This window comes from Geotrypetes seraphini, chromosome 1 (genome assembly GCF_902459505.1).
Source record: "Geotrypetes seraphini chromosome 1, aGeoSer1.1, whole genome shotgun sequence".
In the NCBI taxonomy this organism is placed as follows: domain Eukaryota; kingdom Metazoa; phylum Chordata; class Amphibia; order Gymnophiona; family Dermophiidae; genus Geotrypetes; species Geotrypetes seraphini.
This window is the reverse complement of record NC_047084.1, coordinates 448,728,381-448,744,315: the sequence shown is the minus strand read 5'-3', so window position 1 is coordinate 448,744,315 and position 15,935 is coordinate 448,728,381. Positions and strand designations below refer to the sequence as shown.

Here is a 15,935-nt window from a genome sequence, read left to right as displayed (position 1 = left end):
CTACAGCAACCTACATATATGCCCGGCTTACAGCAATCCTTTTTTAAGACATTTGCGTAATGCACTATTTCGAGTGAGCAAGATGAAATTAACGCATTTACAGGATTTGAAGACCATTACAACCAAGTATTTGAGGGCTGCACATTGGAGACCGGAATTCAAAAATAGATTACTTATTCCCTATACACCTATCAGAGCACTTGGATCCCAAAATCAAAATTTACCAGTTATACCATCACCGCAACAGATAATCCATGATACCACACACTCATCAATATTTTCCATCACAGCTCCTCAACTATGGAACTCAATGCCTAATCACCTTCGGGAAGAACTCAACCTTGAAAAATTAAAATCAAATCTAAAAACATTCTAATTTAAAGATGCATTTGACCTATAAATGCTAAATACCTATCATCTACCACAGACGTAATTCCCCCCCCCCATATGTGTTATCCTTTTATGTCTCCCTATCCTATTTAAAACTGTATTTCTTCCCTTTTCCATCTTGTAAGAACATAAGAACATAAGAATTGCCGTTGCTGGGTCAGACCAGTGGTCCATCATGCCCAGCAGTCCGCTCATGCGGCGGCCCTCTGGTCAAAGACCAGCCCTAACCAAGACTATCCCTATCAGCGCACGTTCTTGTTCAGCAGGAACTTGTCTAACTTTATCTTGAATCCCTGGAGGGTGTTTTCCCCTATAACAGCCTCCAGAAGAGCATTCCAGCTTTCTACCACTCTCTGGGTGAAGAAGAACTTCCTTACGTTTGTAAGGAATCTATCCCCTTTCAACTTTAGAGAGTGCCCTCTCTTTCTCTTCACTTTGGAGAGGGTGAACAATCTCTCTTTCTCTACTAAGTCTATCCCCTTCAGTACCTTGAATGTTTCGATCATGTCCCCTCTCAATCTCCTCTGTTCCAGGGAGAAGAGGCCCAGTTTCTCTAATCTTTCGCTGTACGGCAGCTCCTCCAACCCCTTAACCATCTTAGTTGCTCTTCTCTGGACCCTTTCGAGTAGTACCATGTCCTTCTTCATGTACGGCAACCAGTGCTGGACGCAGTACTCCAGATGAGGGTGCACCATTGCCCGGTACAGTGGCATAATAACCTTCTCTGATCTGTTCGTGATCCCCTTCTTTATCATTCCTAGCATTCTGTTTGCCCTTTTTGCCGCCGCTGCACATTATATGGACGGCTTCATCGACTTGTCGATCAGAGCTCCCAAGTCCCTTTCCTGTGAGGTCTCTCCAAGTTCCGCCCCGGACATCCTGTATTCGTGCATGAGATTTTTGTTACCGACATGCATCACTTTACACTTATCCACGTTGAACCTCATCTGCCATGTCGATGCCCATTCCTCGAGCCTGGTTATGTCACGTTGTAGATCTTCGCAATCCCCCTGCATCTTCACTACTCTGAATAACTTTGTGTCGTCCACAAATTTAATCACCTTGCTCATCGTACCTATGTCCAGATCATTTATAAAGATGTTAAAGAGCACGGGTCCAAGCACCGAGCCCTGCGGCATCCCACTGGTGACTCTCTTCCAGTCTGAGTATGGTCCATTTACCCCCCACTCTCTGTTTCCTATGCTCCAGCTAGTTTTTAATCCACGTGAGTATTTCACCCTCAATTTCATGGCTCGCAGTTTTCCGAAGTAGTCGTTTAAGCGGAACCTGCTGTTAGTCCGTAATATTTATATGCACATGTATATTGTCTATTAATAACTTTCGTTCTGTATTATCCCCATATTTTTATATAAGAACATAACATAAGCCGTGCCTCTGCTGGGTCAGACCTGAGGTCCATCATGCCCAGCAGTCTGCTCACGTGGCGGCCCATCAGGTCCAGGACCTGTAGAGTAGCCCTCTATCTATACCATTCTATCCCCTTTTCCTTCAGAAAATTGTCCAATCCCTTCTTGAACTCCAATACCGTATCCTGTCCTATCACTCCCTCTGGAAGCGAATTCCAGATGTCCACCACCCGTTGGGTGAAGAAGAACTTCCTAGCATTGGTTCTGAATCTGTCCCCTTTTAATTTTTCGGAATACCCTCTCGTTCTTGTAGTTGTCGAAAGTTTGAAGAATCTGTCCCTCTCCACTTTCTCTATACCCTTCGTGATCTTATAAGTCTCTATTATATCCCCTCTAAGTCTCCGCTTCTCCAGTGAAAAAAGCTCCAGTCTCTAATCTTTCAGCATATGAAAGGTTTTCCATACCTTTTATCAAATGTGTTGGTCTCTTCTGAACCCTCTCGAGTATCGCTATATCCTTCTTTAGGTACGGTGACCAATATTGGATGCAGTACTCCAGATGCGGGCGCACCATCGCCCGATACAGCGGCAGGATAACTTCTTTTGTTCTGCTTGTAATACCCTTCTTGATTATTCCTAGCATTCTATTCGCTTTCTTAGCAGCCGCTGCGCATTGTGCCGACGGCTTCATTGTCATGTCCACTATTACCTCCAAGTCCCTTTCTTGGGAACTCTCACACAATAACAGCCCTCCCATCATGTAGCTGTACCTCGGGTTTCTGTTTCCTACTTGGAAGACTTTACATTTCTCTACATTGAACTTCATCTGCCATCTCATCGCCCACTCTTCTAGATTGTTCAGATCCTTTTATAATTCCTCGCAGTCCTCTTTAGTCCCAATTCCACTAAATAGTTTGGTGTCGTCTGCAAATTTTATTACTTCGTACTTTGTCCCTGTTTCTAGATCGTTTATAAATATATTGAACAGCAGCAGTCCGAGTACCGACCCCTGCGGAACACCACTCGTGATCCTCCGCCAGTCAGAGTAGTGGCCCTTCACTCCTACCCTCTGCTTTCTGCCCGCCAACCAATTCCTGATCCATCTGTGTACATCCACTCCCCTAGTTTGTTCAGGTCCCTTTGTAAATCTTCGCAGTCCTCTTTAGTCCTAGTCCCATTAAATAGCTTGGTGTCATCTGCAAATTTTATTACTTCGCTCTTCATCCCCGTTTCTACATTATTTATAAATACATTGAATAGCAGAGGTCCAAGCACCGACCCCTGCGAACACCACTCGTGACCTTCCTCCAATCCGAGAAGTGGCCCTTCACTTCTACCCTCTGCTTTCTGCCCGCCAACCAATTCCTGATCCATCTATGTACGTCTCCTTCCACCTCATGGTTCTTTAGTTTACGAAGTAGGCGTTCATGGAGTGCCTTGTCAAAGGCTTTTTGGAAGTCTAAGTATACAGTGTCTATGGGGTCCCCTTTGTCCATCCGTTTGTTAATTCCTTCGAAGAAGTGCAATAAGTTCATCAGGCACGATCTTCCCTTGCAGAAGCCATGTTGGCTTGTTTTCATAAGTTTATGCCTCTCTAGATGCTCCTCGATGCTATCTTTTATCAGCGCTTCTGCCATTTTCCCCAGAACCAAGGTCAGACTTACCAGTCTGTAGTTCCCCGGGTCACCTCTCAATCCCTTTCTAAAGATGGGCGTAATATTGGCTATCTTCCAATCCTCTGGGATCACGCCTGTTTTCAGGGATAGATTACAAACTTGCTGTAGTAGTTCCGCTATTTCCTCCTTTAGTTCTTTCAATACTCTAGGGTGGATTCCGTCTGGGCCCGGCAATTTGTCAGTTTTTAATTTTTCTATCTGCCTGTGTACGTCCTCAAGGCTTACTTCCATGGATGTTAATTTTTCTGCTTGGTCTCCTTTGAAGATTTGTTCATGTTCCGGTATGTTGGATGTGTCTTCTTTTGTAAATAATGACGAAAAGAACATGTTTAGTCTTTCCGTCACTTCTTTCTCCTCCTTCACCACTCCCTTCCTATCTCCGCCATCCAGCAGTCCCACCTCCTCCCTAGCCAGCTGCTTCCCTTTAACATATCTGAAGAATGGTTTGAAATTTCGTGCTTCCCTGGCTAGCCTCTTTTCATATTCTCTTTTTGCTTTCCTAACCACGAGGTGACATTCTTTTTGATACTTCCTGGGTTCTTTCCAGTTCTCCTCGGTTTTGCCCTTTTTCCATTTCTTGAATGAATTCTTCTTATCCCCTATCGCTTTCTTCACTTCTTTAGTTATCCATGCTGGGTCTTTTGTTCGGCTCTTTTTGCACCATTTTCTAAATCTGGGGATATACCGATTTTGTGCCTCGCTTACCGTGTCCTTGAATAAAGACCAGGCTTGCTCTACAGTCTGCCATTTCTTTGTGTTGTTCCTGAGTTTCTTCCTTACCATTATCCTCATTGCTTCATAGTTTCCTTTCTTGAAGTTAAAAGTTGTCGCTGTGGTTCTCTTTCCCTTTAGTATTCCTACTTTAGCTTTGAACTTGATCATGTTATGATCGCTGTTTCCCAACAGTCCCACTACTTCCACATTCTTTATATATATATATATATACTAGTATTTTAGCCCGTTATATTAACGGGTGCTAGAATATATGTCTGTCTGTCTTTATTTCTGTCTCTCTCTCCCTCCCACTGTCTTTCTTTCTGTCTGTCTCTGTCCCCGGCCCCCTTTGTCTGTCTGTGTTTCTGTGTATCTCCCTGCCCCTGTGTCTTTCTTCTTTTCTTTCTGTCTCCCTTCCTCCCGCTGTCTGTCTATCTGTCTTTCTTTCTATCTATCTGTCTCTCTCCCTGCCTCCTATGCAGCAGCATTTCTCTCCCACCACTTCCCTGTGCAGCAGCCAAAGCTGCATTCCCTCCCCCTCCATTTGCCTCCCTCCACACCACTTCCCTGTGCAGCAGCAATTTCCTCTACCCCTCTTTCCCTTCCCGCGGTCTGGCCAGCTCCCTTAGTCCCTTACCACCCCCCCTTCCCTTCCCACGGTCCCGACTACGAACCTGGTGATTGCAGCAGCGTGTGCAGAAGTCTTCAAACGCTGCTTCGGGTCCTTCTACTGCCCTGATTTACTGTGGCACGTCCCTGATGACATCATCAGAGACGCGGCAGAGCAAATCAGGGTAGTAGAAGGGCCCAAAGCAGCGTGTGAAGACTGCTGCACACGCTGCTTGAATCGCCAGGTTCGTAGTTGGGTCCACGGGAAGGGAAGGGGGGGGGCAGCAAAGGACTAAGTGAGCCGTCAGACGTCGGGAAGGGATGGGACCGGCGAAAAAACTTTACCGAGTGGGAAGCCGGCAAAGGAGTGTTTTCTGATTTTAAAAGCGATTCCAAGGTCAGCTGTGTGGGAGTTTAGGGGCATAGCAACAGGCATAGGGCTTCGGGTGGGGAAGATCTGGTCTGCTGATGCTGGCCTCCTCTCACCGAGTCCCCGCGCCGTCTATGCATGCCGTGCGTGAGGCCGCTGGTAATGTCGGATGGCTCGTCGTGGGCCCCGTGCAGCAGGAGCTGAAAGCGCTGGGGGCTCTTGAGAGGAGCCGCCGCTGCTGGCGGCCAAGGTAGGTTCTGGGAAGAAGGCTGGGGGCTCGCGCATGCGCACTCCTGCGGCCACAGACTTACTGATCATGGAACACGCAGATAGGAGTGCGCATGCGCGGCTAGCATTTTATTATATAGGATAATTTTATCTCTGTACACCGCTTAGAAAATGAATAAGCAGAATAACAAATTTTAATAAAACTTAGAGACCACTGCAATAGGATGAAGTTGAGACTGGGTTAGCATGTTCCTTACAACATGGAGTCAGGTGGACATCATAGGCAGGTAAGGAGAGAGGGCAAGAGTGAGGGGTAACAGAAAAGTGCACTAGGGAGCTTGGAAAGAGGCCAGACAAATGAAGAGGGAGAGAAAGCAAAGGGGACATAGTTGAAGGGATGCAAAAGAGATATGTGGAAATAAGAATGGTGGATCTCGGGTTTTTAAGATCTTACCTCCCAAGAAATGATCATATTATCAGGATTAGTCCCTTCTCCCTTCACCCATCCAGGGTTCCTCTCTGGAGCTGTAAGACAGGAAGTGGTGGTGGTGGTAGAGGGTTACAAAGGGAGATTCACATGGTAAAGCCGATAACGGGAGGGTTCACCTTGAGGTTTAGAAAGGAATGCCTAAAGTCAAAAACCTTAGAAAGGGGAAGGAGGTGGGGCTCCAAGTTCTAATCAGTTCCCCAGAGAGAACATAAGAATAGCCTTACTGGGTCAGACCAAGGATCCATCAAGCCCAGTAGCCCGTTCTCACGGTAGCTAATCCAGGTCACTAGTACCTGGCCAAAACCCAAGATGTAGCAATATTCCATTCTACCGATACAGGGCAAGCAGTGACTTCCCCCATGTCTTTCTCAATAACAGACTATTATCATTTGGATTCAGCCCACACCCTAGAGGGCTCACAGTTTGTACCTGAGGCAACGGAAGATTAAGACTCTTGCCCATGACTACAGAGGGATTTGAGCCCTGGCTTTCTGGCCAATGCCCTAACCACCAAGTTACTTGGAAAAAGAAAGAAATATGGGGTCTATAGATGCAATGTGACATTGGGGGTGGGGGGGCAACACAACCCCACTCCCTCTCCAAATACTGCTAATGCTAATGTATGTAATTGTTTTTACTTCCTCCCTGCCAATATGACTTCTTTACCCTTGTCCTCTCAAAGGAAGAAGGCAAACTACAGTTATTTTTAATATTGTAAACCGCCCAGATACATGTGATTGTCGGTATATCAAGCCACGAATAAACTTGAAACATGATAGGGGCAGGGGGGCTTGAAGGCAGAGCTGTAGCTAGGGAGGGTGCAAGGGGAGCAGCCACCGCCATTGGAAACAATGCCTATGCAGTTTTATAAACACGTGTGCCAGTGCCTGTATTTTTACGCTGTCTGTTCCCCCAGTGCCAAATCTGGTTACCTTTCTGCCAGAAGGTATGTGTCATCATCTTTTATGAACAAACAAAATCCAAAGTCAGTGAAAACTTAATGCTACAGACCCTCAGACTGAGACAGATGATTGAAAGAATGAACCAACAAACGGTTAATGATGCTGGACAGTAAATCTGTACTCTAATGATCTCAGCATGCCACTTTATTTTGATTGGGGGTTATCTCTGATGAGACATGATGCAGAGCACAGCGTGAATGACTTTTACCCACTTCCCCCTCCCCCCCCCCACACACACACTTTTCTTCACAACCATGTTCCCTGGTCACTCACCTGCTTCTGCTGTCTGGAAGCGCTCTGACCCAGGACTGGCCTCGCTTCTCCCAAACTCATTCACAGCCACCACTCGGAACTGATAATTCACATAGGGTGAAAGTTGGAGCTGTGCTAAGTGTGTGATACCATCCACACTGGTCAATTCATGCCATGTGCCTGGCTCAAATTTGTCCTCTTCAAACTCAATGATAAAATCTAGGGGTGGTAAAGGGGGATGTAGGAAGAGGGAAGGGGGAAAATGGAGAAAAGAAGAATGATGTTCAAGAGTATCACAAGCTCACTATTTTGCCTCATGTCTGATATACAGTAAAATCTATTGTACGTTCTTACCCTCTATAGGGCTATTGTTATCATTCCCAGGAGTCCAGGTGAGAGTGACACTGTGATCCTGCTGGTCTGACAGCTCCAGGTCATAGGGGGCTCCAGGCCGATCTGAAAGGAAGATAAAATAGCCCATTAAAGCCCTAGTAAATCTCTATAGAGAGCACTAGTCTCCTGCAAGCATTTTCTCTACTCACCCACTACTATCAGCACAGCACTCTTCTCCACAGAATCCAGTTGGGTCCAGGCCATACATGTGTACATCCCCTGGTCTGTATTGTCCACGCTGGAGATTGTCAGGTTGGAATCTTCAATGAAGTACCTGGGGTGATGAGACAAGGGCAAAGAGAAGTAAAATCTTCACATCTCATAATGTTCCAACATTTCCTTCCTCGTTGCTTGGAACTCTGACAAAATGTTGTAAATCCGTGTTCAGATCGGATCTTAATTAATTGATGTGAACCGCCTAGAACTCATTGGGTATGGCGGTATTCAAGAACATAATAATAATAATAATAATAACACTGTCATATCAATGATACTGTCGCACTGTGGGCTTCCTCAGTGCCAGCTTCTTCACAGCAGAGCCACCAGCAAAACCTCCAACGTGGCATGTTTCCTCTTTGCAGTGCTCCCTGACAATGAGACCCTAGTAATGTGAGTTTACTCTGTGCTTTGCTTCCTAACAATAAAACCCCAGCAATGTGAGCTTACTCACTGCAGTGTCCTGTTAGCCAGATCCCAGTGTACATACTTGCTGCTGTCATCTGACTCCTGGATTTCCATGCCATCTTTCTTCCAGCTCATGCTGGACTCCTGAAAGGATGAATCGAAGAGAACATTGCACTGAAACACAGCACTGTCCCCTATCCTCACTCGAGTGTCTTTTGGAGGTACCAGGATCTTTGTAGCATCTATAGAGGGAGGAAAATATCACTTACTAGATCAAGGAAGAGGACCTTATCCATCTCAGCTATCCACTTTATCCTATCAGCATTCTCCACTTCTAGTAAAGATCCCACTTTCACAACTCCTTAAGTATTTTCTACTTAGAAGTAGCCACTTATTGTATATCCAAACCCTGATTTCAACCCCCATGTTTTTACAACACATAAACAATGTTCATTCTACATTAAGGTTTCTCTCTTTCTCTCTCGTCGCAAGCATACACACGAGCAGTCGTAGCTTGCTGACATCTTCTATGCGATCTTTCCGTTTGCAATAACTTTTTCCACTCTTCAGCCCCCTCCTCCCCCTCATCACAGAGAAAGAAATGCTGTCTGCCTCTGTCTCAGCAGCTAGTAATACCACACATGCTCTTTACAAGTTCAGTTATGGGGTGGGAGGGAGGGTATTTTTATTGTTACATGTTGTATAAGTATTGATTATATGATAGATAAGGGTGGGGAGGGGGGAGATAAGAGAATATTATATGTATCATTGTTGATTATTAAGTGATATATTTATGGTTATTTGTATGGATATGTTATCACACTTATTATAAGTTTAAAAATGAATAAAGATTAAAAAAAAAATTTAAAAAAAATATCACACACGCTCACTATCATTTTCAGAAACAATTGAAAACCTGGCATAGAAGGAGATATCAAATGGGAAGGGAGGAAATCAAATCAAACTGCAGATTGAAGTATTCATTTACCACAAATGCTGATATTGACACTTGCTTGGATGACACATATTTACAGGCTGGGGTATGACTTTTTGAAACAGTTTCCAATGCCAATCCTCATTTAATAATAATAATAACTTTATTCTTCTATACCGCCACAATCTTGCGACTTCTAGGTGGTTTACAATCAAGAGTGCTGGACATTCAGCGAAATACAATAAGTAGATATTCAGAGGAAATACAGAGATCAGAGACCTCAGGAGGCAATAGTATAGAAATACAATTTGCTGAGCGAAAGTGTAATATGTACATTTTAGTAGGTAACTACAGCTGAACAAACAATGCCCGAACCACAAGCATGTTTGCAGGAAAGATAAATATCCTCAGGGAGGGTTTGGGGAGGGAAGGTAGAGGGTATTCAATGATTTAAAACATGTAGTCATGCATAGATTGAGTGGGGTTTGATGGGGGATGAAGGTATTTTCTAGGTTTATATGGGATGTATTTTACTCGATGCCTCATTATTCTACTAGTCTCCAATACTTCACCCAACCTCCACAATATCCAACATCCCTCTCCACAAAATTACAAGTTGTTCCACATGCTCTCATATATTTCAAATCTGGCAAAATGTGGCCTCAGGTACACCTCCTCCACCCTCAGTAGCATACTAAGCTAAGTATACAATTTATTTGAATATGTTTAAATAGAATAATCTCAAGGAAACTTCTAAAAAGATTATGGTGGATAAAAAAGTTAAAAAGTTTAAAAAACAAAGTTTACCTAAATAACTGCAATAAAAGAATGTAGGCCAATGAGGAATAAAAACACCGGTATCCCTACCTCTATTGAACATTACTAAGTGTGGAGGAGGTGTACCTGAGGCCACATTATGCCAGATTTGAAATATATGAGAGCATGTGGAACAACTTGTAATTTTGTGGAGAGGGATGTTGGATATTGTAGAGGTTGGGTGAAGTATTGGAGACTTGTGTTGTATAACTCACAACCATTAATGAAACTGAGTTAAATAGTGCCATTTTTAGTGTGAATGCTCATTATTATCCTAAACACCTTGGTGTTGCATGTAATATTGACCACGTCAATATGTTCATCATATTATTATATTTGATGCATCATCATTGTTATACAAGTTTTAATGTTGCATTTGTTGTTGTTTGCATCAATAAAAATTGTTTGAACTTAAAATATCCTCTGTATGATGCTGCGCTAGGGTTGAAACGCAGAACACCTTATGAATTCATACAGAAAAAAACCCTAAGCAGAATTTGCTTCAATGCAAGGATTGTGGGGATATTAGGAGGCATCATGCTACTGTTCAATGCCTCTAAAAAATATATAAAAAGGCTCTCAAAAGAAAGAATGTAGAAGAATGGCTGAGGGGGCAAAATGCTTATACCTTACACTGACCCGTGTGCATTAGTCTTCAAAGAAAAATAGTCTCAGATGTGGACACTCAGGCCTGGATTCTGTATAGCATGCCTGGTTTCACAAGCCGATGGGCTATACAGAATCACGCTATACAGAATCCTATACAGAATCACGCTTAAGCCCGCCTAAAAAGAACCCGATTCTCTAACTGACATCCATGTTACAGACACTGGTTAGAGAATCGGTTTGCTGCTGAGCTTATCACAGCAAGGGATCTCCCTGCCATGATACGTTTAGCGGCAAACCCCCCTCCCAACTTCGTGAAGATTACCGGCAGGAGGGATGCCGGGAACCCCCCCCCCCCCGTAGATTGCATTGCAGGAGGGATGCCCAGTCCCTCCTGTCCGGCAATCTACTCAGATGCACCAGGGAGGGACCTAGGGCCTGATTGGCCCAGTGGCCTACTTTCCTAACGCAAATGGAGTTCCTTTCTTTTGCATATATTTATGTTTTATGTAAACTGCTTTGATCTATGCACCAATGAAGGCAGAAGGCATAACCAGACCTCCAAATTTGAGGGTGCTGGGGTGGAAGGGGGGGTAATGCTTTGCATCCTTCTCTTAATCCTTCCTCCTCCCCCAACCCCCGGCACCAAGCATACCTTTGCTAGTGGGAATACTGAGGCTCCTCCAGCCAAATAAATAAAGTGCCACTGATCCCGTCCTCTTCCTTGTGCTGCTACAAAATCCTGAGTGGTGTAGAACAGGTGCCAGTAGATCGATTTTTTACTGCATCAAGATTTAAAAAGACTAGGGGGACACTCGAAGTTACATAGTAACACTTTTAAAACCAAAAGGAGGAAATATTTTTTCACTCGGAGAATAGTTAAGCTCTGGAATGCGTTGCCAGAGGATGTGGTAAGAGCGGTTAATTTAGCTGGTTTTAAAAACAGTTTGGACAAGTTCCTGGAGGACAAGTCCATAAACTGCTGTTGAGACAGGCATGAGGGAATCCACTGCTTGCCCTGGATCGGTGGCATGGAATTATGCTCCTATTTGGGTTTTTGCCAGGTACTTGGACTGGCCTGCTTGAAAACGGGATACTGGGCTAGATGGACCGTTGATCTGATCCAGTAAGGCTATTTTTATGTTCTTATGTTTCCTTAAGGGAGAAGTTGGTTCATGCCTTCATAAGAACATAAGAAGTTGCCCCCGCTGAGTCAGACCAGAGGTCCATCTTGTTCAGGGGTCCGCTCCCGCGGCGGCCCATCAGGCCTAGAGCCTGAACAGTGATCCCTGATTAATTTTATAATTTACCTCTAATCCTGTCCCTATAACCTTACCTCTACTCCTATCTGTACCCCTCAATCCCTTTGTCCTCTAGGTACCTGTCCAGACCTTCTTTGAAGCTCTGTCGCGTACTTCTGCCTATCACATCCTCCGGCAGCGTGTTCCATGTATCCACCACCCTCTGGGTGAAAAAGAACTTCCTGGCGTTTGTTCTAAACCTCTCCCCTTTCAATTTCTCTGAGTGCCCCCCTTGTACTTATTGATCCCCTTAATTTGAAAAATCTGTCCCTGTCTATTTTTTCTATGCCCTTCATGATCTTGAAGGTTTCTATCATGTCTCCTCTAAGTCTCCGCTTTTCCAGGGAGAACAGCCCCAGCCTTTTCAGTCTGTCAGACACCAATGCCAGGACTTCTAACACATGTGTGAGAAGTGCAAATGGCCGAAGGCATGCGCTGATTTCTGCCTTATAGAAGCAGTGCAAGGAAGAAGGGAGAAGCGGCACTGTATATGTATTTGCTTTGGCATCCCTGCCGGCAAAAGTAAAGGGGTGCTGAAGTTCTGAAGGAGCCTGAGTCCAAAGTTGGGGGTCTCAGGCCCCCAATGCGCCTACTCCCCCCTCCCCCCATGGTTATACCACTGTATCAAATATGAACTAAACTATCCCTTAATAATTGCCCCTTTATAAAAACATCATACATCATAACTTGGGTATTTAAGGCGGCAGAGGTTTTATCCTTAATATAAAATTATTCAGTGCAACTTTTATTTTGGAAACAGTGAGAATAGAAGGGGTTTTGATCTTGATATAAAGTAGCACATCATAACTTGTGTATTGAGTAAAGTAAGCATAGTGGAAGTTGTGTTCCTAATAACAAGTTATATAGTATAACTTGTAGACTGACGACTGTAAAGGCAAAGGAGGTTTAATATACAGTTATACAGCACAATGTTTGTGTTAGGGAGAGTAATGGGAATGGGGGCTTTATCCTTCATAGAGAAGTCTCTGGAGAAAGCACACTTGCTATGGGATCCTGCTAGATTGCTCCTAATGAGCAAACGCTCAACACCACTGACACCCACAGCTACAACTGGTGGCCACCTCCAGGGGGAAGTAATAAAGTTAACAAGGAAAACGCCACTCAACTTTTCACATCCAATATGGCGTTGATGGTGGCGTTATCTTGGTCATTAGTGGCAATGCAGGTATACAGGCCAGAGTACTCTTTTTGGGCATTAGTGATGCATAGAGTCCCGTTGGTAAGTACGTTATAACGATCGTCCTCCAGCACAGGTGTCCACTGATCCCGCATCCTGTCAGAGAAAGGGAGACAGTAGGAGGCCTCATGGGGAAAATAGAAACATAGAAACATGATGGCAGATAAAGGCCAAATGGCCCATCTAGACTGCCCGTCCACAGTAACCATTATCTCTTCTTCTCTCTAAGAGATCTCACATGCCTATCCCATGCCTTCTTGAATTTAGACACAGTCTCTGTCTCCACCACTTCTTCTGTGAGATTGTTCCACACATCTACCACCCTTTCTATAAAAATGTATTTCCTTAGATTACTCCTGAGCTTATAACCTCTTAACTTCATCCTATGCCCTCTCATTCCAGAGTTTCCTTTCAAATGAAAGAGACTCGACTCATGCGCATTTACACCACATAGGTATTTAAACATCTCTATCATATCTCCCCTTTCCCGCCTTTCCTCCAAAGTATTCAGACTGAGATCTTTAAGTCTGTCCCCATACGCTTATGATGAAGACCACACTTGTTTTTTATTAGCTAGCTACCTCAGTGTCGCCTCTTCCCCTTGCAATCTGTGCAAAACTCTGCTGCGCGACTCATCCTCTACCAACCTCGCTATGCTCATGTCACACCTCTCCTTAAGCCATTTCACTGGCTCCCTATTTGCCATCATCTACAGTTCAAGATCATATTGCTGACCTACAAATGTGTTCATTCTGCTGCCCCTCAATATCTCTCCTCGCTTCTCACTCCTTATACACCTCCCAGAGAACTCAATTCCTCAGATAAGTCACTCCCAATTTCACTGCCAATTCTAGATTTCGTTCCTTTCAACTAGCTACCACCTATGCCTGGAATAAATTACCCGAGTTTGTCCGCCAAGCCCCTTCCCTTCCCTTGTTTAAAAGCAGATTGAAAACCCACCTTTTTGATTTAGCTTTCAATCCTTAACCCTACTCCTCTGCCCTCCAACCCAGCCCGCTGATTAACCATTCCCCTTAACTGTATCCATGGCATCCTGTTTCTCTTTGGGAAGCAGAGCTGAGATTGTGATGTCATAATTCCTCATTCCACCAATAAGAGCCAATAAGAGGCTTCATTGTCCTGTACTCTGCCCTCCAACCCAGCCTGCTGATTAACCGTTCCCCTTAACTGTATCCATGACATCCTGTTTGTCTTTGGGAAGCAGAGCTGAGCTTCTGATGTCATAATGGCTCTTCCACCAATAAGAGCCAATCTCATTAGTGATGTCACAATGGCTTGATTGTCCTGTACCTCCTCTGCCCTCCAACCCTTCCAGCTGATTAACCGTTCCCCTTAACTGTATCCATGACATCTTGTTTGTCTGTCTTGCCTGTTTAAATTGTAAGCTGTTTCAAGCAGGGACTGTTTTCTTACTCTTTGTGACTCTGTAAAGCACAGCGCTATAGAAATAATTAATAGTAGTAGTAGTAGTGATACCATCAGCAATGTCATCTACTAATGATGCTTTCAGATGTCTAGTAGATGTCTATTAAAACTGCTGTAACATTGGCAAGTTACAACTATTGAAAGAGCTGTTCAGATGCCTCTGATTGTCCACCCTATGTCACTTGACCTTACCTAATACTGCTGTTATGACACAAACTGATCCCCATTAGCAATAACCAAGATCCCATAGATCTTACCACTCAATGGTGGGGAAAGGGGACCCAAAAGCATAGCAGTTCATGCAAACAGTCATCTGCTCCACAGCCTCATACTGCATGTTGTCTTGGGTGAGAATCTGTGGTGGGAGCTCTATAGTGGGAGAAAGAGAGACAGAAAACAACAACACTGAGACAGCTGAGAGAAAAGGGAAGGTAGGTGATGCTGTGAGACATGAAGAGTGAAGGCATGAGTCTTTGGAGATGTCTTAGGAGAGGTGATGCCATGAGGCTTGCAGGAGAGAGACTGAGGAGGGGAGATGCAATGAGAGAATCCAGGGTAGAGAATGGCACAGGGACAAATATTTCCCCGCCCCCGCAGGAACTCAATTTCCCTGTCCTGTCCTCGTGAGTTTTGTCACTGCCCCTGCCTCATTCCTGTAAGCCCTGCCTTAACCGCACAAGCCTCGAACACAAGCTCTGCCTTAACCACACAAGCCTCGAACACAAGCCTTGAACTTTTATGATTTTGAAGTATTTGAGTTTTGTGCAAATGAGGATGGAGCTTGCAGGAATGGGGCAGGGGTAGGAAAAGAACAGCGAGAATGGGAAAATGAGCTCCTGCGGAGACAGGAAAAAATTTGTCCCCTTGTCATTCTCTAATCCCCTTATTTTCAAATTTCAAGTTTATTTAGAATTTCTTATCAGCCTTCTAGGCGGTATACAAATTTGTAAAAACAAAAAACAAACTAACTAAAATACAAGTTTGAGGTGACAATACGTCCCCAAACTGTAATTATAAAAACTTATAAAAACTATTAAAAACAAAGACAAACAAGAGCAAAAGGTAAAAAGCAAGAACTACATTAGGCAAAGTAAAAGAGAACAATTAGGGAAAAAACAATAGGGAGGGCTGCTGTTAAACTCAATAGTATTTTCGCTCAGTTGCCCTTAAAAGGACAGTTAGGTCTCAAAGGCATCAAGGAAGAGAAAGTCTTTAGCTTCATCTTAAAGTTATTAAGATTTGATTCTTCATGTAAATTTGGAATACTATTCCAAAGAGAGGGGGCAGTGACAGAGAAGATAGTAGACCTCATTGTATATATAAACTTCAATGACGGTATAGAGAAAAAGTTATTAGCACAGATCTTTGGGACCTAGAAGGAATATAAGGGGTAAGAAGATTATTTATAAATTCAGGTTGATTGTTTTGTCTAGTGTTAAATGTTAACAGAAGAATTTTGTAAGTGATTCTGTGTTCCACTGGCAACCAGTGAACTTCTCCCAACCTAAAGAAGGATATAAAACTGCTGGAGAGGGTGCAGAGAAAAGCAACAAAAATAGT

At 44.0% G+C, this 15,935-nt stretch overlaps 1 protein-coding gene across 4 annotated transcripts in view; it reads right to left on the bottom strand.

Moving 5' to 3' along the window:
• L1CAM (L1 cell adhesion molecule) overlaps positions 1–15,935 on the bottom strand; it is a 310,192-nt gene that overhangs the window by 57,699 nt on the left and 236,558 nt on the right. For all 4 annotated transcript variants that reach the window (XM_033920778.1, XM_033920770.1, XM_033920750.1 and 1 more), the window contains 7 exons: positions 14,633–14,744; positions 12,859–13,025; positions 8,157–8,316; positions 7,600–7,724; positions 7,412–7,513; positions 7,079–7,276; positions 5,808–5,878 (listed from right to left, as the gene is read on the bottom strand). In XM_033920778.1, coding sequence (XP_033776669.1) covers positions 5,808–5,878; positions 7,079–7,276; positions 7,412–7,513; positions 7,600–7,724; positions 8,157–8,316; positions 12,859–13,025; positions 14,633–14,744 — 935 coding nt within the window. The remainder of the gene's footprint in view (positions 1–5,807; positions 5,879–7,078; positions 7,277–7,411; positions 7,514–7,599; positions 7,725–8,156; positions 8,317–12,858; positions 13,026–14,632; positions 14,745–15,935) is intronic.